General features: G+C 41.7%; 3 protein-coding genes and 1 long non-coding RNA gene across 4 annotated transcripts; 3 read left to right on the top strand and 1 right to left on the bottom strand.

Annotated features, from left to right (window-relative positions):
• Positions 1–782: 782 nt before the first annotated feature.
• On the bottom strand, positions 783–6,088 carry sac3d1 (SAC3 domain containing 1). Its single transcript, XM_004068346.5, has 4 exons — positions 5,951–6,088; positions 4,743–5,157; positions 3,985–4,267; positions 783–1,350 (listed from the first exon to the last, which is right to left on the bottom strand). The coding sequence occupies exons 1-4, from the start codon at positions 5,977–5,979 to the stop codon at positions 872–874; spliced, it is 1,206 nt and encodes a 401-aa protein (XP_004068394.1). The 5' UTR covers positions 5,980–6,088; the 3' UTR covers positions 783–871.
• Positions 6,027–10,023, top strand: haus8 (HAUS augmin like complex subunit 8). Its single transcript, XM_004068345.5, has 11 exons — positions 6,027–6,066; positions 6,264–6,360; positions 6,581–6,645; positions 7,282–7,343; positions 7,766–7,892; positions 8,058–8,165; positions 8,254–8,357; positions 8,454–8,612; positions 9,168–9,309; positions 9,454–9,595; positions 9,734–10,023. Exons 2-11 carry the CDS (start codon positions 6,296–6,298, stop codon positions 9,858–9,860), a joined length of 1,101 nt encoding a protein of 366 aa, XP_004068393.1. The 5' UTR covers positions 6,027–6,066; positions 6,264–6,295; the 3' UTR covers positions 9,861–10,023.
• Positions 10,024–21,792: 11,769 nt separating this feature from the next.
• foxe3 (forkhead box E3) lies at positions 21,793–22,992 on the top strand. Its single transcript, NM_001160457.1, has one exon. The coding sequence runs from the start codon at positions 21,793–21,795 to the stop codon at positions 22,990–22,992; it is 1,200 nt and encodes a 399-aa protein (NP_001153929.1).
• A 2,309-nt stretch (positions 22,993–25,301) lies between these two features.
• On the top strand, positions 25,302–25,824 carry LOC144992058 (uncharacterized). The gene is made up of 2 exons (XR_013655810.1): positions 25,302–25,572; positions 25,687–25,824. It is a non-coding gene; the product is annotated as an uncharacterized LOC144992058 (long non-coding RNA).
• The last annotated feature ends 1,841 nt before the right edge of the window (positions 25,825–27,665 follow it).

Here is a 27,665-nt window from a genome sequence, read left to right as displayed (position 1 = left end):
TGTTGCAGCAGCTGAACGTTCTCCACGGCGTCTCCAGACTCCGTCACGTCTGTCACATGTGCTCAGTCAGAACCTGCTTTCATCTGTGAAGAGCACAGGGCAAAAGTGGCCCATTTGCCAATCCTGGCGTTCTCTAGCAAATGCCAAATATCTTCCACGGTGTTGGGCTGTGAGCACAACTTCAACCTCTGGACGTTGGTCCCTCATTCCCCCCTCATGGAGTCTGTTTCTAACAGTTTGAGCAGACACCTGCACATTTGTGGCCTGCTGGAGGTGACTTTGCAGGGCTCTGGCAGTGCTCCTCCTGTTCCTCCTTGCACAGAAAAAGAGGTGGTGGTCCTGATGCAGGTTTTTTTCCCCTCCTATGGCCTCCTCTGCCTGAGCCCAGCGACCTGCATCACCAAAATCTGCACCTATCCGGACCCCCCCCTCCATGTTTAACTTACCTCCTTCCAGCAGATGCTAGCAGTGCATCAGGAAAAAAAACTGCAGACTGGAGAAAGACCTCAAGCCCCCCATTAACATAAGCACACCACACCCAAGTCACAGATTCTACACCCTGCTCAGATTCAGACTTTTCACTTTTAACTCCTAACTTGAATTTGGTTTTTCATTTTATTTCATTTTAATTTTATTTCATTTATTAAAGTGCATTTTTGCACAATTGCATCCCTGTTTGCATCATTTTTACAAAATGTTTGCACAACTGCTGCCCTTTGTCTCTTTCCAATTGTGATAACAATAAATGATTCTGAAAAAAAAAAAAACAACACAGTGACAAATCTTCAAACTCCCAAATGAATAATTGTTTTTTTTAATTCACTTTACAAAAATGTTATTGAGAGCCACGTTTGTGGCGAAAAGCCCCGTTTTAATCCGTGTTTGTCTCATGCAGACCTCGGAGAAGCAGCCTTGAGAGTGACGTCTGCTTTTCAGAAATCTTCCTGTGGTAAAGTTTACAGTCCAGCGATGTCTGTTTAGGTTCAACAAAAGCAGATTTGGAAAAGAGCACTTGGTTTTCCAGATCAACTCGCAAGCCACACAGCTGACAAAGCTGAGCTGCGAGCGCCGAGTCTAAGTGCAAAAGCCGAGCCAGTCTGTCAAGAGGAAAGCGGCAGTTGCGGCTGCTGAATCCGTGGCTGTAAATCAGGAGGAGATCCCTGCGACACGCCACCAGGTGACGGTGCAGCGCGCACGTCTGCAGAAAGCTCAGCCCGCCAGCCAATCGCAGCAGCCGTACAGGGTTTCTCTCCAGGAAGGCTTGGCCGATCGACATGGCGAGCGTGACAGAAGAGGACGTGCGAAGCTGCTGTGGGAGCTCCATCGCATGCTGCCTGGCACGCATTGAATCTGCAGAGCAAAAACGGAGGCGTTAGGCCCGAGTTCCAGCTGTGGGGCCGTCTGCGGGTGAAAAACGGGCAAACCTGTGCAGGACACGCACAAAATGTTACGGTGGTACGCCGCTCAGTGAACCCGCAGAGAGAAAATGTTCATGCATTGTTTTCTACGTTCATGCTGCTGCCGACAGGTCGTAGAGAACGCTTCTACAAGACGTGAGGGGTAAGTGGGAGGCAGGTGAGAAGCAGGCACATCTTACTGGCGTCCTCCGAACACGTGGTCACTCCATGTGTGCAGCGTTGGCGTGCTGTCAGTAAGGAGCCTGTACTCGCAACTTTCTAACGACTACAGCATGTGGACACCATACAACATCAACCGTGGTGCGTGCAACCAATGAGTTATATCACTAGAGGAGACATCACGTGGTTCCTCATGGGAGGAGAGCACCGCCATCTTGGTGAGGTCAAGTTACTACTGCAGTGAATGCATGTGAACACATTTTTTGCAAAATGCCAGTTCATTGTTTGGGTTTCAACTGCCAAAATCAGATACATGAGTCCATGAAGGAGGAAGGTGCATCATTTCACAGGTAAGTATTTTAATTTTTTTTCTTTTAAGGCTGCAGGGGCTTCATTAATAGAACACATGTTGACATTCATGATGCTGCAGGGCTGTTATCAACATGCTGCATGATGTACATTTATTTTGCTGTCATTATAAATGTACATTTTATTTTGCTAAACCTGTATACAGCATACTAGGCTATTATAGTAATATAGATTTATACATTTCTGGCTCAGTGACTGAACTTTTCTTCCAGGTATCCAATGGATTCAGACTTAGGGAAATAGTGGGCCTTGGCTATCAAAAGAGTTAACCCAGATGGATCACTGTGGTACCAACTAGCAACACAGTCTGGCTGTTCAAAACATTTGTGGAAACAGATTTTGATGAGAGGCCAGACTGTTTTTTTTTAGGGTAAATCTGTTGTTCACTTTTGGACTTCTTTTGAATATTATTATTATTATTATTATTATTATTATTATTATTAACTATAATAATAATATAATTATTTTATTATTATTTATTGACTTATTATTTATTTATTGTTATTTATTGTTTGTATTGACTTACTATTGATTTATTATTATTATTATTATTATTATTTTTATTATTATTGACTTATTGTTGGATATTTCTAAATAATTTAAATTACATGTCAAAGAGGTCTAAAACTTCTAAATGTTTAGAAATTGATTTTAAAAATTCTTTCTAATATTTTTTTTATTTGTAAGAAGTCCTGCAACAATGCATTTTCATTCAAGTTTGAGCTTTTAAGGCTGACTGTTTCTCTTCTTTAACAACAACAAATGACGTATATATATATATATATATATATATATATATTATATACATAAAATATAATATATTTATATATATGTATAAATATATTTAAATCTAAAAATATATACAGTTTATAAAAGCTACTTAGACACCACTAAAATCAATTGAAATCAATGTCATGTGGGCGTCGTCGACCTCACCAAGATGGCGTCGCGCTCCGCCACCGTCGGCCAGGCTTCTAAAGCGGGCGTGTCTCCTCTAGTGATATAACTCATTGCGTGCAACTTCCATTATTCTTCACAATACTTCCTGATATACTTAACACACACAGGACAATGGTACATTCCAATATCACGACATCCCTTGAGGTGGCCTTACGAAGCCTCAAGGGCACTGAAAGACACACCTGCGTTCCCCTTAAGAGGCAGCCGCTCCTCTCGATGACCCCCTATGGACCCGGACAACCCAAACACCCACACGGATCAACGGGACTACAGCTTTAGCATTCCTGTAAATATTCTGCAATCAGTCAATGTGCTGCAGTAGTGAGAGATCATCAGGTGTGCTGTGAGAGTGTGAGAGATGATTCAACTTCACCTAATTGGTCTAAACCAATTAGGTGAAAATATTTCATAAAATATTTTTGCTTTGTGATTATTTTAATATTTTTCAAGACATGTTATCAGTAATATTTTTTTTTATTGACTCGTTTGTTAAATAAACAAAGTTAGTTGTTGGTGTCCGTACTATTCTCGTTTTGGTGGCAATATTTTCACTTTTTCTGCAAATGAACATCAGTTATCTGCCTTCTAGTGATCAGCATCAGCCCTGAAAAAAAAAAAAAACGTGGACATCAGTCAGTCTCTACCTGAGACAGGTGTTTCTGTCGGAAGGGCAAAAGGTTTTCAACCGCTTTTGTGGAAAGAAACGGATGAAAATGAATTCTGTATCTGTGATGTAAATATAATTATCAAATCATCTTCCACCTGGATCTATCGGAGTGCAAAGACTTTTATTTTGCTGATCGTTTCAGAGAACGACAGTTAAGTCTGCTCAGCGCGTCGGCACACACCTCATCAGCTTCAAGTTCTAGACTTGGCTCCAATAAATATTAGAGTTTTATCAGGAAACTGCTCAACTAAATCCCAATAAAATATATCTTTCTTTGTTTTATGAGGCTAGTTCCTACATTTATAGCCTATTTGTCTAATGACTATTTTTAATCTGATTATTTTAGGCAGAGTTTGTTCTGCCGTAACGTAATGACAGTTAATGTCAGAAGCGTAGAAGGCATCGACTAACCTAAGTTGTAGAGTAACCCAAGAGCCTGGAACTCTTCCTGGTTGGGGTTTGGACCACCGTCAGCTGTGTAGCAATCCAACAGCCAGCTCAGGTATTCCTGCAGGTGTGTGTCGTTGATGCGTGGGTCATAAAGCCGTAGGGGTTCCCCGCAGAGACGGTAAGAAGCATAGATGAGGAAACGCACTATGGGCTCCAAAAGAGCCGCACACTCGGATCCAGACACTCTCTGGATGATCATATCCTGCTTCACGCTCCGCAGCCGGTCGAAGACAAAGCCGTACACCTGAAAGACAACATTACATTAGGAAAATCTTTGTACAGTAATTCAAGAATTTACATGGATTTTTTAAAAAGCTTTGCTACAACTTTCAGCCTCTGCTAATCTGTAAAATCAATTTATTTAAGATTTTATTAAAGCTATTTAAATAAAATAAACAGCACAGGTGTGGCATAAACTATTCGATCTTTAAGTCTACTTTAAGTTTTTACACCAAAGAATTGGTTAAAACAAGATAAATTCAACAATATATAAGGGGATTAAAGGATGGGTTAATGTTTAAAATTAAAATGACAAGAAATTCTTTAAAAAATAAAAAAAGATCTGAAACAACTGAGTGTAGTGCCCTTCACACCAACATACTGCTCCAGTTGGGATACTAAAACCCTGATCCACTGTATCTAAAGCAGCGGTGAGATCTAAAAGAATTAAAAACAGTGGACATTTCTCCTCCACATATGATTGGCACATTTCTACTGACCTCTGTCCACGGATGTCGACTGGGAGTAGCTGCGATTTCATTAATGAGGTAGTGAACTGTTTTTAGCAACACGGCAGGTGGTCGCAGGTCCGTGGGGTTTGTTGCATCTTTCCCAGCTGCTGGTCTTGCGTACTCCTTGACGGCACGCAAAGGGTCACCTTTGGGCCTTCGATCTTTCTCTGTGCCTGGCACCATTTCAAAGTGGTGAAGCCTGTTCTGAGCTACGCGGTCCTGCAGCTCCTGAACTGGACACATGGTCTGGCATGTTCCCTTGGGAACTGCTTCTGTTATTTTCCGCCCAAGCTTCTGCTTCTCCTCTTCCGCAGATACCACTGGGGCTGGCCTTTGCCTTTGGTCTTTTTTGTCCTCTCTCCATTGCCGTCCTGATGACCCAGCACTCCTCTGTGACTGACAGCTGTTGTCAAAAAAAAACACCCAAAAACGTTATTATTCAAATCTTTTCATATTATTCATAACGGAAAGATCAAGAAGTTGAACATGATGCCAATCCATCAAATGTGGCACAAATTTTACCCTATTCAATTTAACCCTTGTCCTATTTTAGATGACCCCACCCTTACATTGACATGTTCAACCTAGCATGACAAAGGTGGATAAAGGTGGAAAGATTTCATGTAATCCATGGACACCAGTGAAGATCACAAATCATTGAAGAAAAAAGGTTCAGCGCACTGTCTAGTGGGTCTAGATGACCCAACTCCCAATGTTAAAGTGCCTAGGATAGCACAAGGGTTAAGGGTCATGCACAATTACAGAAAGAAAATAGAAATTTCTTAAGTTATTCCCACTTAGCTTCATATTTATGTTATAAAATAGTGGGACGTTTTCGTCAATTCTTTTGGCACAGGTCAACTAAAGTCGTTGTTACAACAACGAAAGACGACAGTGTTCCTGCTATGTTTGTAAATCTAAAGCAACATTTGTGTCGTCTGGAAAATATTTAAAGTACATTTTTGTTCTTTTGCTCCTTTTCAATCATAAAAGATAGCGTTACCCGTCCACTGTCTGAGTGTGTGCTAGCCTAATTTACAGTTAGGCTAGCTAACAACAAAATTCGCCATTTCTATTTTTTAAATCCAAACCGTAGCACATATATGTCACAAACTACCAGTTAGCAAACACCTGTTTAATTATACATGCGTACCTTGCTTAATTTTCAGAGAAACGTTTGTTTATTTGAAACCTACCTTCGCCGGGTACCTCTCCCGCGGTTCATTGGTAGGCTCCGAAATTTAACTACGTCACTTTGTCACAGATTGTGAACATCCAATCAAATGGATCATTGGTGTTACGTCTTCCGGAGGTGTGCGCATCAACGCCTTCAACAGAGTTCACGATGTTAAATATTTAACATAAAAAAACCCGTGTCAAATGATATGTCGTAAACATATTTTTATACAATTTTTTAAAATCATTTTTTCATCATAGTCTTTCTTTGTATAGTGTTTGTTAAGATCAGCGGAACGTAAATATTTCTCCTTGTTCTTTCCGGTTTGTTAGGCTGACGTACTGGCGGCTTTCTTCAAAACATAATGGCGTCTAGAAGAACGACTATGGCGTCAAGCAGTTTTAAAAATGCTTCTTCTGAAGCTAAAGGGTATGGCAAGGCCTACGGAGTAACCTTTATACACATTTAGGATAATTCCAGTGTGTTAAAATGCTAATGCAACATTTAAAAAGGCATATGGTGTGTTGCTGATTTAGCTAGCAACGTCTCTTCTCGTCTTGTTTACCTTTTTATGGCTTGTCTTTCCATGTCGTTTATGTTATGATTACTTCCGTTAACATATTGCGTTTTTTGTTTGTTTGTTTCGTAGTTTAAAAAGTGGAAGTGCGGCTAACAAGACCAACAACAGCGGAGCTGGGAAGAAAACTGTTAAACGCAAGTACCCCCCCCCCCCCCCCCCCCCACACACACACACCCACCCACGCTCACACACACTAATGCATTTTCAGTTTGAACCTTTTAGTTTAGATCAGAAGAATCTGACAACTCTTTGAATTACTAAACAAACCTCAATATTCTCTTCTTATTTCCTTTTACAGCCTAAAGCTGCTCTATTTAAGGAATATACTATCTTGTCTTTTTAAGCCTAGTGAATAAAGGAGGGAAGAGTATATAAACTTGCAGTTTAGTTCATTGGTTATTATTTTGTTGCTGTGGTATGACCATTATTTAATTATTTACTTTAAAATCAAGTTTGGAACTCCCTTTGTGCCAAGATTGTAATCTCTGATTCTGTTATTTACCCTTCTACTGTGAATTTTTGTACAACCAAAATCAGTTTACGTCAAGATTTTACATGTGTGCTCTTCAGAAACGAATTTAACGTTTATGTCCACTTGAAGACATTGAGCTCCTGAATATCGTCTTAAAATTCTCGTCTATTTGTTTTCATTTTTCTGAATGGCTTGTTTGCAGAGTCTGCATAGAGCCATGACGGCGTGTGTGTTGTTAAATCCACCTGTAGCATTTTGTTTGTTAATTGTTCCTTGACAAAATCCTTTTCGTCGTTAGCGAGTGGCACCATTGTCAAGTCTCGGTATCTCCAAGCTGCTGAAAAGACTTCCCTGTCAAAGGTAATATTTCCAGATGTATTCTTTCATGTTTTGTTCTAACGTGCGTTGTAGGGATAAATCCATTTTATTTTGAAAGCTTCACGTACGATTATATGAAGTTTTACACATTTTTTTGATTATGATTTCAATAAATTACCACTCAAATCTCAGTTTTGTTTGTTTTGTTTCTTCTTCTTTTTTTTTTTTTTTTACTATATCCAATGGTTAAAGGCAACTTCATGTTATTATTTTTGGTTATTTTGTTGACTTGTGTTTGTCATGTCTCCATCACCTCATTGACCTTACATTGATTTTATTCTTATTGATTTTATTTTTTATTCTCTTTTTTTATTCTCTGCTAGAATACAGCTCATTATTATTGTATGTTGTCTCTATTAAGTAAATTACACAAGCCAACAAACCTATTGTATCTAATTTTATAGAGTAACTCTCTGACCAATGAGTCAGTTGCAGCACCTCAGCGTCCGTCCTCTCCAAATCCCACCTGTGTCAAGCCAAAGTCGGGGACCCCAACACGACGTTCAATGGCACCTCAAGGACTAGCCGTGTGTGAGTTCTGTATAGCAGAATCTGTAATTCATTAGAAATCATTTAGTGATTGTGAAAAATTAGCCCTGGTAATTTCAGTGCTCATTATCAAAATATGATTGGGTTTCTGAATGGAAATAATAGATCAAATGTCATTAAAAATACCCTTTTTTATCCTTTTTAAAGCGATGTCTAGTGAAACTGAGCCGTCACTTCTTGGGAAAAGTGTTCTGCAGTCCACTTTTTCAGATGGTCACTGTTTTCGTCCAGACTTTGATATTTCAGTCATCAAGGGTAAACTAAAAATAACCTTTAAAAAAATAAAGCACTTCTTTTGAAGCTGCACGCTTAACATTTGCATTTTCCACCTGAAACTTTAAAGAAAAAACCGTGATTAAAAACGCTGATAAGTCTGAGAAGAATCCAGAAGTTGAGAAGAGGATGGTGGAAATGGACACCTTTCTGCTGGCCTACCTCACAGCGAAGGTAAGAGCGTACGTACACTCATGTGCTTTTGTCACCAGAACGTTGACGGTAATATTGGAACTCTTTCGCATAAATCGTGTCTGCGTTTCATTGGAGATGGAAAACAACAATGCAAAGTTCAAGGCAGAAGCAGAGGCGAGGATTTTGCAAATGATGGAGGAAGAAGAGAGGCTGCATGATGAGATGAAGGAAAAGAGGCGTCAGTTCCTTCTTGCAGAGAAGAAGAGGGTGCTGAATGAACTGCTGGATTTGCAGGTCTGGACACTTTGTTTTTAATCAGCTGTTATGGATTCTGCAGCCTGACAAGGTTTTATGGGTTTTTGTTTCAAGTAATGGAATTATTTAAATGAACAACACATCATAAATGATAATTCTATTTACTACATATTGTTTTTGAATGTTGGAATATCGGTAGGAGTTTATTAGAGGAGTCCATTTAAGACCATTATTTAGAGTTGGACAGCAATAATGAGGCAATACTGGAATCAGCAGATTGTTGCATGAAGATATTGACATCTATCAGTAGGAAGATTTATGCTGAAATGTCTTATTGTGTAGTTCTATCCTGTATTTGTATAATCTCAGTTAGCTGTCCTTAAAATGTAATTTTTTTAAATATACTGTTATCCATATCAGCCGGCAGAACTATCGCCTTGTCAAAAAATCCAGACTTGTGCATTCCTACTGTTGACTCGATGCGTCATGTCTCGCTAAAACATTTTATTACTCCACTGGAAAAACAGCTTCTCATCGTTTTTAGAACTTTACTGTGAAACTTAAAGAGGCTGTCGATCCTTTCTGTCTCATTAGATTGACACACTGGGGCCTGTGGCAGAAGCTGCCAAGCAGTTTACAAACGACTACAAGTGTTTTGCATCAGCTGTTGACACCACCCGTCATTACCTGCCTGTCAAGAATTTCCATATTGATGGAGAAGGAAGACAGTTTTTAGGTAGCTCCCACATCTTTGTCATTTACTCCCAAGAAACGGTTAAATAGTGTTATGAACAAATGGAGCTTTTTACAGATTCGGCAAAAACGCTCCCATGATGCAGAAATACTTCATCTATTTTCAAACTCCTGCACTGCTTTTTAGAGAAAGCTGAAGCCTGCATGAAGGACACGGAGTCTCTGCTGCTGGAGTGCACACGGGGAGACCATGTGGAGAACAGCACGTCTTTGGAGTGCCTCAGGGACATGAAAACGGCATCGAGAGATATCAGTCAGCAGCTGTCGGGGTACGTGGAACACCTTCAAGATGTTGCCACTTTACAGGGGTTTCATTTCCATTAGTTGCTGATAATAAAGCTTTAATTTTCTTTATGTGAAAGCCTTTTGAGCTTTGCTAAGATGACGATGCTTTTCTATTTATCTAGAGCGTGTTCTGAGCTGCTGGAGATGTCGTCCTTGGTCTGCCGACATTCAGTCCACGTGAAACAGGCCCTGGAGGAGGAGCAGCTTGGGACTTGTAGAACTAGGGAGCTGTTCAGCCCCAAGCAGTGAAAAATGCCACTTAGCATGAGAGACAGAAAATGCACTTTGTATATCTGCTGAAGTCCCTGAGTGCCAGCCTTGTTTTTTAACATTTTTGAGTATTTGTTTCTGTTTACTCTGTTTTTTCTTTTGCTGTGTTAATAAAAGGTTGAATAAAAGTGTAGAAAATCCATACTTGTGCTCGGGTGTGTTAAAGAAGTACTATGTTAAAAAGTTTTTTCATGGCAAACAGCAGCTTATGAAGTTCAAACTCCTGTTTGACAAATAAAAACTGATCAGCAACCTTTAGCAGACCAGAAAATAATCCATTCAGTGAATAAGGAGATGTTTGATCACAAATGCCTTAGCGTAGAATTGTTGCAGGTGAAAAGTTGATATGATAAAGATCACTGATGCAGGAAAAGAAGCACATCTGCATTGTCAGTCTGTTCCTGATGCAGAAGAACTGCCTTTAAGGGTCTTCACTGGAATTTTACAATTAAAAGTGCATGTTTTACAAGGCATTCAATTCATTTTAAACAACTTAATCTTTTTAAGTTGCAGAAATTGGCTTGAAAAATGTACATCACACAAGCAAAACCGTTTACTCTAATTCCTTGTCATGAGAGGAGGCCCAAGACTACCCATTAAAAGAAAAGAAGAGAACAGAAAGTGACATGGTGTATGCATGTTAATTTATGACGTTATCCCAGACAGTACTAAAAAACATGTAATTGATCTCAACCACTAGGTGGAAGCAAAGGTCAAAACTATCCAATGCAATCTGTTGTACTTTAAAAACTATTTTTATCCTTAGTTGGATTCCAGGAAGCATGTGTTTAACTGAATGAATACATAGTTTTTGTGCTGTAGCCCGTAGAAACAATATTATGGGATAGAGGACATATTTAAAGAAAATTAAGCTCAAAATTGCATTTGCATCAAGTATTTCTTTGTTCAATTGTTATAAATCAGGATGCTGTTTAAAAAAGATCCTATTTGTGATGTAGCAAATACGATGGCAGTTTGCCCTCTCTGGGTGGGTGGAGTGTTCCTGCCCCAGGTGGAGGAGTTCAAGTATCTTGGGGGTGTTGTTCACAAGTGAGGCAAGACCGGAGCGTGAGGTAGACAGGCAGATCAGAGCAGCGTCCGTAGTCGCTGTATCGGTCCGTTGTGGTTAAGAGAGGGCTGAGCCAGTAGAACCGCTTCTCCTCCACGTCGAAAGGAGCCAGGTTCGGGCATCTGGACGCCTTCATAGGTATATATGACTCCAAATTACCCCTAGCCAGGTGTGTGTGTGTGGCGCTGCAACAGACTGGTGACCTGTTCAAGATAAACCCCACCTTCGCCCAACAGTAGCTGGGTTGGCTACAGGAACCATGGGACCCCAAAAGGGATTCAGTGGGTCCAGAAGATGGATGGATGGATGGATGGATTGATCTCTCCCTCCCTCCCCTGCAGTCAGTCTTCCATTTCAGTAGTGATTTGCAGCATACAGTTGATGCGGAAAAACCTCAGCCCTTCAATGCAAGCCTGCATGTGTACATCCCCATCACATGTGTGCCTTTCTGCTTAGCAGCTTTCGTACCTGGAGTCAAGTGGCAGTTTGTGTGCAGCAGTCTTACACACTATAGTGCATGCTGATCCCACCTGTTTAAGCCAGGTTCTGACAACAGGTGGGACAATAGGATGTTAGTGGGTGTGGTCCTTGATGGCAAACACCAAATCTCGCTCCCATTTGCCTCCAAAGACACAGAGAAGCAAAAGTTCTGGAGATAAATGATGTAAATGTTCTGATGTAATAATGTGACTGAAATAAAAGGTTTGACTGGTTTTTCTGTTTCTGCTGAACATCAGGCTTTGAAAGCTGCTCCATTCTGACCTTTCTCTAATGAATTTTTGTGTTAAAGGTTGGACACTGGGGCATGTCAGTGCATCCTACACGTGTGTGTGTGTGTCCAACCCCACATTATCAGTCTGTTTGAGGGCTAAGCCTTGTCGTGGCTCTCTCCACGCCCACACTAATAAAGCCGGCTGTTGTGAGTCCGTGGGCTTGCTGTCCATCTCTCATCGCCAGGCAATGCCTGAACCAACGTCAGCTTTCAGGAGCATTGCTGTTGTGGAGTCTCCATCCACCAGCAGAAAACTTTTTCTGTTCCCAACAAGTGTTTTTGAATGTTTAAAAGTGCTTTCTCTTGCTGTTTTCAGAACTGCAGTTGGAGGCTCGGTCCCAGCTGAGAGTCTGAATGGAGAAAGTGAGAAGAGCCTGTGGAAAGACAGCATTAAAAGAATTCAGTGAGTAACTGAATGAGACCCCTTGTCTCTGACTGCAGCCCTCCTCTCTCTGCTCCGAAACTCTGACGTCCGGCGAAGGTTTTATCTATGTCACTGTGACCTCACTGATACTCTGCTCAACTATTTGAAGACCCTGAAGCACAGATTTTTATGATCATGAATAATAAAAATTAAGAATAAATAAGAATCAGGCATTCTATCCTTCACTTGCAGTAAACGGTTACTCATCACCCAGTCTGTGTGCATCAGGAATGCTTCTGCTGCACACAGATTTTTAGTGTTAAGCCAACAGCAGTTTAAACTGCATTTAGTGGAAAGCCTTTGATGCAAACACCTGACATCGAACCTTCCTGAGTCTGAAACGTGTAATTTCATCCTCAAATAACGTTTCCAAAATACAAATTTGCATTGCTGTTTTCTGATTTAGCAGGCAAGCCTGTCTGTTTTTTCCCTCAGTGCTGTAGAACTGATGGGTGTGTGGTTTCCATTGTTTGTTTTTCACTCAGGTCCTTCTTTCAGGAAGCAGTTGAAGTGTGGATGAACTGTTGGGGCTGTTTAAAGTGTCATAAGGGCACCCTCTGATGTTTGTTGAGTCTCAGTTAGTCCTGACAGCAGCTAAATGTCTGTGCTGCTGCTGTTTTTGCCCTAATGATTGTTAATATTAACATTTAAGTGAAAAAGTTTATTAGGCCCTGGCAGGAGGGAAGAGCTGGGAGTAAAGGGAGCTTTTGTCGGCACAGATGTCATCTTAGCAACAGATGGATGGAGAAAAGGGAGAATGCCTGCTCAGATTTGAGCAGAGAAGGTCCAGGGATGAGCAAAGAAAAGTATTCCAGTAGTACTTCCACCGCCAAAGTTCTCCAAAAGATCAAGGCGAGCAACAGGAGGGGGCGGAGCTCATGGGCACTCGGTCAGGGACACAACAGCAGGTCAGACTGCAGAGACGATGACTAAAGGTCTGGAGGGTCCTACACAGGTGAGCGCAATGAGACTGATGATCTCAGAGGAGTGGAGATGATGAGCAGAGCAGGGACTGGGACAGATCTCCAAGCCTCCTCCTCTTGTCTTTCCTCCAAATGATCTCTTTCAGCTCATGAGAGGGACTAGCGGGGTGTTCCCAAGGGAGGGGAGAAGCATAACCTGTTTTTCAAGGTCCACATCTGCTATAAAGATCCTTCCTTGAAAGGTGTTGGAAACATCTACAGAAAAGCTTCCTGGCAACATCTAAACCTCTGCTAAACCTCAGGACTTAGCCACATACTCGTGTACGTGGGGTTGACCCGTACGGGTTTTTTCGTGGAGGGTCGTAGTGAAAAGGGGGCTGCATCTTAAGGGGAGCGTTGATGTGTCTTGCAGTTCCCTTGAGGCTCGTTGGCCACCTCAAGGGACATCACGAAAGTGGAACGTACCATTGTTGTGCATGTGGTAAATGTATTGGTAAGTATTTATAAGGCTAGTGGAAGTTTCACGCACTTATGATGTACGGATGATCTTACGGTGGTCTTAAGCCACGGTTTGTAAGGTGAGAGTACTGACCTGACGCATGATACATATATGCCCTTAGTACGCCCGTATGTCCACTTAAACGTCATTCTGATTGTCTTATTCCCTTATATCTAACACGCTGCCTTCACACTGGACTTGGAAACCTGCAGTCAAGTGACCGCTGCTAATCAAAAGTCTTTGTAAACGTGCGCGTATGCGCGTTTTGGGCTTTTACTCTCACGTTAAACCCATCGCTACGCAAGTTTTAACGACTGTTTTTGAGCTCTACATACAAAACGCGCGCCCATTGAACGCATGTTGAAAGATGAACCAGGTCCACTTTTTAGCAATCAGGGACTCTGATTTGGTAGTGACGTATGGATGGCGTCCCTTTTAATTCACGGAAGTGCCAACCGTTTGAAAATTGATCGTGAAGGAGAAATTTATAATTGTGGTTTGTGTCAGGACGGAAATCTTTGACACCAAGTTGTTAAAATATCGGAATAGTGTTGTAGCCTGAAGCAGGACTCGCAACATTTCACACCAAGCCTCTTCAAACTGTAGGTGTCGGACATGTGCTAGTAAATGTTAGGGAAAAAAAGCCCCTCCCTGCTTGCCCAGTGTGAGCATCATGGGCTATACTTATGTTTAAAAAGCTTAATGGGCAGTGCGTCAGGTGTCAGGGTCGCCCTCGCACACCTGATTGAGGACCTGATCATTCACACCTGTTTGGCATTTAGACAACCTATATTGGTCCAGCACGCCACCCAGCCATTGTCGGTTCGTCTGCTTCCACGAAGGACTCACTGATCAAAGCCAAGGCCCACGCTAAAGCCAACGCCAAAGAACCAAAGCCAATGCCAGAGCCAAACCTCTCTTCCTCACACAATAAATTTCACAACTCCAAACTAAATCCCTGTCTGCGTTTTGGGTCCAACTTACTCCAAACCTAACACAGTGAACAGACATATTTGTGCTACAGGAGAGCTGGAAGATTTTCTCCTCAACCAACAACTTTTGTGCCAAAATCTTGGAAAGAACAGAGGTGGATCTTTCACCTTGACAAAATTTGGATGAGCAGTTTCTGTGTCATTCATTCATCTTCTTCCGTTTGTTCCCTTTCGGGATCATGGGGCTGCCAGGGCCTATCCTGGCCACTTATGGACCTGTTCAGGGTGTCCCCTGTTCAGGTTGTCCCCTGAACAGGTCGCCAGTCTGTCGTAGGGTCAGAATCACACACCCATTCACACCTATGGACAATTTAGAGTTGCCAATTAACCTACGAAGCATGTTTTTGGACGGTGGGAGGAAGCCGGAGACCCCGGAGAGAACATGCAAACTCCACACAGAAAAGTCCCCTTGAACTTGAACCGGGGGCCTTCTTGGCGTGAGGCCAGAGCGCTAACCACTGCGCCACCGTGCAGCCCAGTTTCTGTGTTTGAATTCACATACCACGTTTTCCTTGAAGCTGAAAACAAACAAGAACAATTGGTGACCTAAAACATATCAGTATAAGATCAGGTTAATGTGTCATCATTAGCTGATTTTTGTTTTATTATGTCACCAAACATTGAATGAACATTTCCCCTGAAAAGTCACGGTGCAGATTGTTTCATTTAACCAGAAGCATGGACTGCTACACTGTAAAAATAGCCCCCCTGAAATAAGTCAAAAATTCCAAAAACTTTTTGTAAAAAGTTTTCTGTAAATAGGTGGAAAAATCTGTCAATGTGGTAAGAAAAATGGTCTTACCAGGATTTCTTATTTTAAGAAACGAATTCCAATCACTTACTTTAGACGTGGTTTCTTAAACTCAGATTAATTTGCTATTAAAAAACTTTCTGAACAAGAATATTTTCTTTCAAGACAGAAAATAAGACATTTTTTCTTGAAACATGGGGCACTTTACTTTGCTACGGCTCCAGTTATTGCATTGAATTTTACTTTTAGAAGGAAAAGAAGATTTGATTTTTGTGATCCTCATGTTTTTGACATTTGAACCTGTTGCTGAGGCACAATAATAAAAACAAACACCCATGATTTGAAGTTCTCTCTAATCTCTACTTTGTCGCTGATGAGTGAACACCGTTGGCTTCATCTCTCAGTCTGCAGCCACATTTTCCACCTTGTGCTCAAGATGCCTGCGTCCTAATGGTTTAATGATGGTGCTTATCTCAGCAGGCTTTAACCTGAGATCGGCGTTCGGTCTTGTGAATGTCAGGCAGCTTCCTTGCTGCCACCCTCAAAGATTTAGGGGATTTCCTGGACGTCTCAGGGGCAGAGGTGGGAGAGCCGCCACGTCACCCTTTGCTGCGATGTCTCATCATCAGCCTGAGATGCTAAACAAACTGAAAGGACACAAAACACACGTAATGGTTATCTGTTTCCAACTTTAAATTCTCTTCTCTTCTTGTCAGTCTGATGACAAACAAACATTCTTCAAGCTTTGTGTTTGTTCCAGAATTGGACATTTGAGTTTCAAAGATCATGAAAAGTAAACCTTCATTTTCTGATTTTCTGCTACATATTCATCAATAATAGATGATGTCAAGTCCAGAGCATCATGTTATTCCCTGCTACATACCTCTTCTACCACGATTAAATGGTCATGGTAACAGTGGTGCATGCGTGTTGTGGGTCACACCAACCATGGATAACAATTAGGGATGTAATGATTCATTTTAACAACCATTCGATTCATATCATAATTTGTGGTTTCTGATACGATTCTTAGTCAATATTAAACAAATTGATTCAATCCAATTGACTGACCTGAAATGGATCCAGGACATTTTTAGTCACAACTTCAACCAGTGTGACTCAGAGAGAAATCCCCGCTCCCCCAGTCAGCTATCGTTGTGTCTTTGGGCAAGACACCCTTCCTGCCCCCAGTGTGGCTCCACTGGTGTGTGAATGTGTATGAATGTCCCGGTGATGGTCAGAGGGGCCATAGGTGCAAACTGGCAGCCTCGCCTCTGTCAGTCTGCCCCAGAGCAGCTGTGGCTACATCAGTGGTTTACCATCACCAAGTATGAATGAGGAGTGAATGAATACACTTTGTTAGCACTTTGAGCACCAAGAAAAAGGGCAGATAAATCTAATCCACTATTATTATCCAAATGGTATTTTCCAATATCCATATTATAGATTCATCTCGTTTAGAAAGGATTTTTTTTAATGGTTTAGATTGATTTGATTTGATTCTGCCTCAGGTGGATCAATCCTGTTTGATCCTTTGAATAGAAATTGATTCATTGATTAATCAATTATTGTCCATAATAAATCCATTATAATAATCCATTATAATGGGGATAATAATCCAATAATCAATCCATTATAATAATATTTATTATTGGAAACAAATGTTTCAACAATTACAAGAGACACAAATGAAACAGTTAACACAAAAAAATGCTTTAAATTTAATTGAACTGTTTTATTCAACATTTATGGTGGACATTAGGGGTGGGATAAGGGAGTATTTGCATTCGGGGGGGTTTCTTAAGACCTATTTGGTATTTTTTTAAATCATTTTCCAGAATTATTTTCTCTCAGCTTTTGTAGATTTGATCTCAAGAAAATCAAATTTAGTCAGAAACAGCATTTGGACAAATGTCCTCCAATTCTGGAACGGCACTTTAACAAGTGTGATTAAAATTAAAAATTTTCTTTGAAATAATAGAGCAGCCCATGAGCTTGCGGGTCTCCTGTGTGTGAGAACCGGGTCCCCTGCTATAGCAGAGCAGTGTAGCGTGCAGTGCAGGAGTGAGCAGAGGTGGCCGCGCCCGGAGCAGCCTCGGTGTCCAGCTAATCCCTCCGTTTTCAGGAGCCCTGGCCCGTACTTGATGAGCTTGAGCAAGAAAAAGGTTGTGCGCACTCTCATGTGCCTTTCTCTCCTCGCATCCCGCTCTCTGTCTCTTTCATTCCCCCTATTTTCCCCTAACCCCCCCCCCAATCCCCTGGAGCCACTTTGCGAGTGACTGGATCCCAAGTGTTTGCTCAGCAACTTCGTCTGTTCTTCTCACCCTCCACTCAGGATTTCATCAGAGGAGAAAACGAACTGACTGGGCCGTCAGCTTCAGGCAAATCAGTGAATGGGATTGATGGTTGCTTTGTTTCTGTGCAGATTTTAAAGCTACTGTCACTGAGTCATCAGTATTTGCTATAAAGCTATTTCATTCACAGAAAGACGTATAGCTCAGGATCTTATGAGAGGAATGACTGCATGGTTTCAGGACCCCTCTGTTGAAGAGAACTTCCTGCTTCATTCCTCCTGACTCCCAGCAATGCAAATGTTTCCTCTGTAGAGGACATTTCTAAACCGGAATACGTCCCAACCACCGCAAACCGCTGCATACTACTGAATTCACTCAATTTGGCCTCTACATCCAGAGGATATTTGGGGCTTTTCAATGAAACCAAAGATGAAGGGGCAGGCCTCTGGGAACTGTGGATTTAAAAAAAAAAAGGCTGGTAACGGTGGCGCAGTGGTTAGTGCTCTTGCCTCACAGCACCTGCCCACAAACCTGCTTCATAGGTTATGACTCTAAATTGTGTGAAAGTGAGTGTGCATGGGTGTGTGGTTGTGGCCCTTGCGACAGACTGGCGACCTGTCCAGGGTGTCCCCTGCCTTCCCCCGCAAGTGGCCGGGATAGGCTCCTTTCTACCCGGTGACCCCGAAAGGGAAAAAATGGATTAGAAGATGAATGAATGACTGGTAATGTGAAGTATATTAAAGCAATTCTCATGCAATCAAACAAGTTTTTCTCTTCCTATAGGAGCACCGCCCCCTACTCTGGTTGGAGAAATACAAAAATTCCTTCTGTTAGTCCGTCAACATGGCTGCACATGAGGAGACCAGATGCAAAAAGTGGCCGGGAGACCAGGTGAGTGTAAGAATGAATGAATGAATGAACGAATGAATGAATGAATGAATGGGGGGTGTTACCGCACACATTGTTGCACGTGTCCGGCTGTGATCCTTGAAGTCACCATTGGGGGTTCAATAGTATGACACCTGGGGGGGTAGTAGCTGTCGCTGAGTCTTTGCTGGCAGGCTCCCTAAATTCTGGTGAGTTATACGATCAAACATTAAAAGACAAAAAGAAAACCTGCTTCAGGTGTTCTAAAAATGTCCATAAGTGTGAAACCAGAAACTGTCATGCGCTTCACGTTTTGAAGCATGTTGTTGTCAACTTCTGAAAATTTTCAATACTTGGTTATTTTTTAAAAGATTTTAGAACTTCTCCACATGTTTGATATACTTTTTTTCTTCCACCTGTTTTTTTAAATGAAATCCTTGATCATTTTCAGATAAAATCACCTTCATCTGCTCTACACGTGTTCTTAAAGTCCCACTCCGATCATCTTCTGATCTATCTTCTAAGTGTTGCCGGTGGTCTTTTAATGAGGTTTGTCAAAATCCAAATCCTGTGTCATTTTCTAGGAATTCGTGGGTGGGACTGATGGCAAGAGAAAGCCTGTCGCCACGGGTTTACACTCTCTGCCCTCTAGCTTACAGCCCCTCACATCCCAAACCTAACATTAGCTGTGCAACAAAAGTGGCAAGTAATATCTGAACTATCCTTCCGTTCAGTTCTGATCCAGATTCCAGCTCAGACGAGGAAAACAAAGACGTCCATGAATTTACTTCTCTGACAGAGACGATCAGAATGGACCAGAGCAGGGAGCTTGTGGCCCCGCCCAGCATATTTTCTATCTTTTTTCTTTTTTCTAATCTGTTTTTTTTTTTTTCCTTTTCTTTTAAAGTAAATTTTATGTTGATTATTTCTATGATGTATTGTGATTTTAATGCATTTTTCTGTTTTGTGAAGCACCTTGAATTACTTTGTGTACGAATTGTGCTATACAAATAAACTTGCCTTGCCTTGCCTTGCCTATGTTCACGATCTTGAATAAAGAAATACTGAGAAATGCAATTTTATATGATATTCTTAAGCCTTCTGTAGTAAGCAAGATCCCTGTTTTTGATCATATATTACATTTGGCAAAAGAACAATCTTTATTAAATAGTAATTATTTTCCTGCGCTCTTTTCGATGTCTGAGGCTCCGCCTTTCGCTTCATGTGGGTGCTGCCCATTTCATGACGTCAGCCTATAGTCGGCCTCTGCAGCATGTTTGCATTTCCCCCACGATAGCAAACGGCATCCAAACTTTTGCAAAGATGGATGTGCGTATTGTGCACAGAAAAGGAAAGAGTTTTTGCCGATCACTGCGGAGACAGTGGGTGTGTGTGTTAGCCTTGGGGCGGGGCTGGCGGCACAGACTCTTCCTGGAAGGGGCGGTTCCACTTTGTGATGTCACAATGTGAGAATTCACTCGTTTTCGTAATCCAATTGGGAGGGGCTGGTGCTCAGAGAGCAGCTTTTCAGAGGAATACACAGAAATGCATTAACTAATCAAAATACCATTTTGGGGTTTCTGTTATAGAGGAATTGAACTTTATTATACCCTTAAAAGTTTTTAAAAAAATGGTTTGCATGGTATAGACCCTTTAATCTTAACTTTCTTTATTTATGTCTTCTATCATCAAGAAAATGCCACAACACGTTAAAAACACCAAAAACAGCATTTTGATCTGGGTGGGTCTTTAACTCTTTGCCTTGGATGAGGAAAAAACTGTTTGCATCCAAAGCTTGAAAAGCAAAGCTTTTGGAATCAAGCAGAAATAATCCACCAAAAGCAGAAAGTCTGATAAACGGTTACCATAGCAACCTGTTGGATAAATCCAACATTGATGTTTTTGGGATGTTGATTTGTTTTGGTTTGATGGCATCAATTCTGATTTTTTTTTAACCGAAAGAATGAGTCTGCATGGTTTTCATCACACACACAAAATAGATGGTGTTAAAAAATGAATATTGTGTGGAGGTGTGGGGAGGCTGTGACAGGGTGGTGGCGACGATTTGGGAGGGGGGATTAGTAAGAGGCCATAGCCCCCAGGGCAGAGGACCTCGTTTCCTGGCCTGAGCCCCTGTTTGTCCTGCCTGACCTGGCAGCTCTGGGCAGATCCTGCTCGGATACATCCCCGCTCCCACGCCTGTCTGAAGCTGTTAGCCACTGGCTGTGAGTCGCTAGCTGGGCTTAGTGATGTCTGAGCTGTGGCCGGGAGGGGTGTACAGTCATCTGTGTGATGGGAGGGGGGTTAGACAGCAGCTGTGCATTGGCAGGGACAGGATGGTGGTGACACATCTAAAAGAACAGTCTGAGATGATAAGTAGCACATTTTGTGTCACCAATTTTTGTTGTTTTTTTAAAACTTTTTTTCTTTCTTAGTTTAGTCTATGAGGCGCAGCTAAATAAAATTGGAGAATGAAAATGTTGTAAATCCTATTTTTAAATAAAGATTTAAGACAAATCATTGTAGAAGATCTGGTCTGGCTTAAATCCAACCTTTGAAGTCCATCATACATGGAGGCTTCCCCCCTGATCTGTTTATCCATCCTGCATTCACACCATCCAACACAACAGAAGTTAACGTCCCCCTCTGTTTGCCTAAACAATCCAATGGAAGCACTATCACTTTCTGGTGCTTAAAGGGTGTTGTCTGCATACCAACTGCGCGCACTAGTGTTTTGACTTCAAAATCCATAAGATAACACATCTGCTCTGCCAAGGGGGCTGTTTGATCATCACTCTCAGTAAAGCAAAATGAAATGAAGCCATATTTACTTTTCTTCCCTCAAAGGCTTTCGCTGCTCAATTGCGTGTTTTCAGCAACTTGTTGTTATTTTTCAATTGCTGGATTGACTGTCCTTTCTCAGAGTGGCGCGGCGCGGCTCGGCTCGGCTCTATAGCTGTTTCAGTTACCAGAAAGGCCAGAGAACAGTGTCACAAATCAGAGACCAAGTAAAATGCGCACAGAAAAATAATACTTTTAATCAGTCATTGTTTCTGTTAGTTTTTCTTTTTGGGGTGGGTAGGTGGGTGTGGGTCCTCCTGCCTCACTCGTCACTGTGGGCCCACTGGCGTCACTCCTGCCCCGTCTTATAAAACTGTCAACGCCTTTCTCTCACCTGGACAGACGCGCGCCAGCCCAATAACCTGCAGGCCAGGGAGACCTCCGCACCTGCTTCGATCCCTTTTCCAGTCCAATGAGAGCCCACCTTTGAGTCTTTTATGAATCTGGCAAATTATTCCTACTTCTCTGGCATGTGCAACATGACCGCAGAGCCCTCGCCCGCAGAGCCAGAGGCAAGTCCTGGCGTCATGTCCCCCGGCGTCAGCTTGGACTCCCCGCTGCCTGCGGGGCTGCAGTCTCGGTCCAAAGACGGGATTTTGATCAAGTTGGAGCCCCGTGGGGGCAGTCCGAGCGCGGAGGACGGAGGCGCTGTCGGTCAGACGGAGGAGCACCTGCCGTCAGGCAGCCGCCGCAGGAAGAGGCCCGTCCAGAGGGGCAAGCCTCCCTACAGCTACATCGCTCTCATCGCCATGGCCATCGCCAACTCCCCCGAGAGGAAGCTGACGCTGGGGGGTATTTACAAGTTCATCATGGAGCGGTTTCCGTTTTACAGAGAGAATTCCAAGAAGTGGCAGAACTCCATCCGCCACAACTTGACTCTCAACGACTGCTTTGTGAAGATCCCCAGGGAGCCCGGGAGGCCCGGCAAGGGCAACTACTGGACCCTGGACCCCGCAGCCGAGGACATGTTCGACAACGGCAGCTTTCTGAGGAGAAGGAAACGGTTCAAGCGCACAGATGTGAGTACCTATCCCGGATACATGCAGAACTCTAGCGCCTTCACCCCGACGCCGATGGGCCGGCCTTCCTACCCGAACAGCCTTTACGCAGGGATCGGCTCGGGGTATGGGTCCCAGCTAACGTCTGCGTCCCCGCATCCGGCGATGCTGCATCACTACCAGAACCCCGCCGGGGTCAGCCAAGGACAGCCGCGGATGTTCAGCATCGACAACCTCATCAGTCAGCAGGCGGTGGTGCAGAGCGGCCCTTCGGCGGAGCTCAACTCCCAGGCGCTGGGAGACCTGAGTACCATGACCTCCAGCTGCTCTGTCACGGGCACCGACCCGTCCGCCTGTTTCCAGACTCAAACCGTCAACCCGTCAGCGAACATGCTCAACAGGAACAGCGGGAACCTCTCCTCCAGCTTGAGTGCAGGGTACCCCTACTCCTCCTCTTCGGCCTCTCCTCCCAACCTGCCCTCCATGAGCCAGGCCGGCTTCTCCCCGGGGGGCTCCCAGGTGTACTGCTCGAGCAACCGGTTGCCCCTGCCCGCCCTGCGCCCTGGATCCTGCGCCGAGCACGCGGAGCAGCTGCTGGGCCTCCCGAGCTCCATGAACTCCTACAACAGCGGCTACATGCGCCAGGCCAACTTTGCGTCAGGACTGGAGCGCTACATGTGAGGAACCTTTGCGCCAAAAGAACCAAAATGACCTGAAAATAGTTCGCTTACTTCCTGTAGGTCAGACATCAAACATTCCGGCTGAAGAGAAGCCACTGACACATTCCACCACAGCGTCACTTCATCTGCATCACGACTTGATGAAATCTCTTTTTATAGGTTTACATGTTTGTTGTTGGATGTTTTTCTGTGTAAATAATGCCATCATTAGTCTAACTGTTGGTGTAAAAATATTTTTTAATTAAAAATAATCGTTCTTTGACTGTTGTTTTGAAATAAAATCTTCCTTTTTATACTTTTTTATACGTTGATAAGCTTATTTGATGCAACAACAAAACTCTTGGAACTTTTTCTGTGCTCCTTCTCCTCATAGAGGACAACTTTTATTACATTTATTAACTCAAATTGTTCTTGAGAGATTGAAATGTAAAAATTTTTTCTTGAAAACGTCTCATTTTGTTCATTTCAGAATTGAAATATATATATATATATATATATATATATATATATATATATATATATATATATATAAATTCCCCTGTGAAACTTCCTCTATCCTCCCACATTTAAATTTATACTACTTTACATATAATACTTTACAAATGATTTATTTGTGCCACCTACTTTTATCTAACTAAATTAAAAAAAAAAAACAATTACATAAGCAGTTTATTTTAAAGGGTTATAAACAAACACTAAACAGTTTGTAAAAAAAAACGCAAAATTATTAATATTCAAAAATATTATTTACTGTTGCAGCAAAGTAAAACAGGAATAGAAATAAGAATCCAACTGACCTCCTGGCAACAAAACAGTTGCTCTTGCAAAAGAAGTGACACTTGAAATTTGGATCTTAGTGCTATTCAAAAAAAAAATCAGCTTTCACTGACATACGAGATGTCGTTCCAGTCCAACCCGAACAAGATCAGAAAAACCACAGAAATACACACATGTGAAGCTGAGATGCAGCCGTGGTCACCGCGCCAAGCGTTTGGGGGGGGGGGGGGGGGGGGGGGGGGTCATTGGTGACAATGAAGTCGTATCCAAACATTGCATATAATATTCAAGAAAGAAAAATAAACAAAAAAGCACATATGTAGACAACAACACAGAGCATATTAAAAATCAATAACTCAAAGCAAAATAACAAAAACAAAAAAACGCATTGCATTAAAAACAGATTTGGACTAAACTCAGGTTCATTGACTCAAAAATGTGTTCGAGACTCAAATGTCGACACTAAGTGGGGTTTGCATTCTGCGCCGCTAGAGGGCAGCAAACCCCCAAAGCGCAGTCAATTCAGCGCGCGGATTTGTTGAGCTTTGAAATCGAAATGTTCCGATAGGCCTGCTCGTGCGCAGTTGTCCTGATTGGTGAACCTTTCCCCCCCATTATTAATCTACGGAGCCCGTGTCCTGACATTAAGATATAAAAATATATCTTGTTCCCACAGATTAATATCTTGTTCCCACGGATTATTATGTCGTTCGCACGAAATACTATTCCGTTCCCACAAGATACTATTCCGTTCCCTCAAAATAATATTCCGTTCCCTCGAAATGATTAACTCGTGCGAACGCAATAATTATGTCGTTCGAACGCAATAATTAATCCGTTCGAACGCAGTAATTATTCACGTCATAAGTCATTCACGTCATAAGTCATTCACGCGGATATGCTCTCTGTACGCCGGCAAAAGCCGCTTTCAGCGGTAACTTCCGTGTCTCTGTGACCCATATTCGTTCAAAAAAGGAACATGAAAAACAAAATTGATCACTTTATTACCGTCTCAATGAATATAAGAAAAATATCAAAAGATTTATGATAACTAGGCTGCTTTGTCAAACGATAGCTCCTGCTAGGCTAGCTCCGCCGCAGAGCTCTCTGTTTGATCATGTATGCCGGCATTTGGGCAACTGGCTGGTCTGTTGTCAGACAGCTGATATTGTAGTTTAGGGTCGAATAGGAATAATAATATTCAGGACTTTTCTTTTATTAACTTTAGCAGTCAGTATCTTTACATTTGAAGGCTATTAGGCTACATGCTAACTGACTAGCCGATCATTTCCTGTTATTAATTTACGTCATAGATTTACAGCAGATACCTTCACATTTCTGTCTGTGTGTGTCTCATTACATTGCATTGAAGACACGGAGGATGTTTAGAGAACAGATTTATTTATTTTAAAAAGCACAGAAGCATCCATCGTATTCACGTTCACATCATCTGGTACGCCCTCAGTCATCTTGCTGCAAAAGCTGCTTCCTGCCGCTACTTCCGTGTCTCTGTGAGCATTCAATAGGGGGTAAAAATAAAAGCAAGAATGGTCGATCTGTTATTTTCTCGATGACAATCTGAAAAATATCATATTAAGCTGGCTGCTTCGCCGAAAGCACTTACCTTTAGCTTGTAGCATAACAACAATGGCAGTACGTCACGTTTCCCAGAATGCTTTCCTGCCAATCATTGGCCAATCACCGTGTCCCTGTGACCAAGGTCTAACAACAAGACCAATGGTTGGCCGCAAAGCATTCTGGGAAACGTGACGTACTGCCATTGTTGTTATGCTACAAGCTAAAGGTAAGTGCTTTCGGCGAAGCAGCCAGCTTAATATGATATTTTTCAGATTGTCATCGAGACAATAACAGATCGACCATTCTTGCTTTTATTTTTACCCCTATTAAATGCTCACAGAGACACGGAAGTAGCGGCAGGAAGCGGCTTTTGCAGCAAGATGACTGAGGGCGTACCAGAGATCATCATCATGTGAATGAACGTGAATACGATGAATGCTTTGTGCTTTTTGAAATAAATAAATCTGTTCTCTAAACATCCTCCGTGTCTTCAATGCAATGTAATGAGACACACACAGACAGAAATGTGAAGGTATCTGCTGTAAATCTATGACGTAAATTAATAACAGGATCAATGATCGGCTAGTCAGTTAGCATGTATCCTAATAGCCTTCGAATGTAAAGATACTGACTGCTAAAGTTAATAAAAGACAAGTCCTGAATATTATTATTCCTGTTCGACCCTAAACTACAATATCAGCTGTCTGACAACAGACCAGCCAGTTGCCCAAATGCCGGCATACATCAAAGAGCTCTGCGGCGGCGCTAGTAGTAGCCTAGCAGGAGCTATCGTTTGACAAAGCAGCCTAGTTATCATAAATCTATTGATATTTTTCTTATATTCATTGAGACGGTAATAAAGTGATCATTTTTGTTTTTCATGTTCCTTTTTTGAACGAATATGGGTCACAGAGACACGGAAGTTACCGCTGAAAGCGGCTTTTGCCGGCGTACAGAGAGCATATCCGCGTGTATGACTTATGACGTGAATAATTACTGCGTTCGAACGGATTAATTATTGCGTTCGAACGACATAATTATTGCGTTCGCACGAGTTAATCATTTCGAGGGAACGGAATAGTATTTTGAGGGAACGGAATAGTATCTTGTGGGAACGGAATAGTATTTCGTGCGAACGACATAATAACCTGTGGGAACAAGATATTAATCTGTGGGAACAAGATATATTTTTATATCTTAATGTCAGGACACGGGCTCAGTATTAATCTGCTCCAGCTGGAGGTTAAAAATCCTTCAGGGACACCAATGAGGCAAACCTGTGGACAGTAAAAGAGGGATTTCTTTGTTTCTTTTGGTGAAATAAGCACATTTGTCTAAATGCGTTTCCCTGATGGAAAAAAAAAAAGTTCTTTCAATTAAAAACAAGGTTTAAAAAAATAAAGCACAAATAAACCGTGTATTGCTGCAGTTACCTGATAAGAAAACAAAAACTCATTTGCTGGAAAATGAACTGAAACCACGAATGAACCTTTTATGCTGAGTGAACAGCAGGGGGCGCACTAACACCACAAATGACTGAGCGGAGGAGAGTCCAGCAGAAAATCCGAACTCAGAAACAAATGAAAGATGAAGGTCCAGGAATATTCAGACTTCAGGAATAATAACACAAATATTTATAAATGTATAATAAATAATAATTGAAAGTATTCATTTATAATTGCACAAATAACATTTTCAACGTTTACAAGCAAATATAATCATTTATGTGAACAATTGCTTGTAAAAAATAAATAAAACTAAACTAAATTATTTTAAATTACTTAGTTATTAAAAGTAAACAAATCATTGTTTTGAGCTGCTGCAGATAACATTTTACTCTAAAACAAACAGACAAGTTATTCAATAATAAATACAAACGTTTCTAAAACATTACATAGTAACCCCCCCCCCCCATAAAAAACTCATTTTATGAAGATGGTTCATTTATTTTTGCTTAGTTTGAAAAACACAAATTAAAATAAATAAATTAAAATTTGTTTGAATGACAGCTGCTTAAATAAAATGATGCTGGGTGTTACCTGGTTATAAAAACACATATTTAAATTAAATAAACTCCAGTATGAAAAAATAATGTCGCTGCAGTGACATTGATACAACTAAATACATATTGGAAAAGTAAAAGATAAACAATTAATATGCATTTTTTGAAGAGCTGCTCTGCACATCGCAGTTTCATTTGTGTCTCAGGCAATAATAACAGGAATATTAACAACAATAATAATAATAATAATAATAATAATAATAATAATAATAATCATAAAGATAATTTAAAAAACAAACACATTTTAACTGGTCATT

The sequence above is a fragment of the Oryzias latipes genome, chromosome 4, assembly GCF_053564925.1.
Source record: "Oryzias latipes strain Hd-rR chromosome 4, Olatipes_Hd-rR_3.1".
NCBI lineage: Eukaryota > Metazoa > Chordata > Actinopteri > Beloniformes > Adrianichthyidae > Oryzias > Oryzias latipes.
The sequence above is the reverse complement of the archived record's forward strand: the minus strand, read 5'-3'. Positions and strand labels throughout refer to the sequence as shown.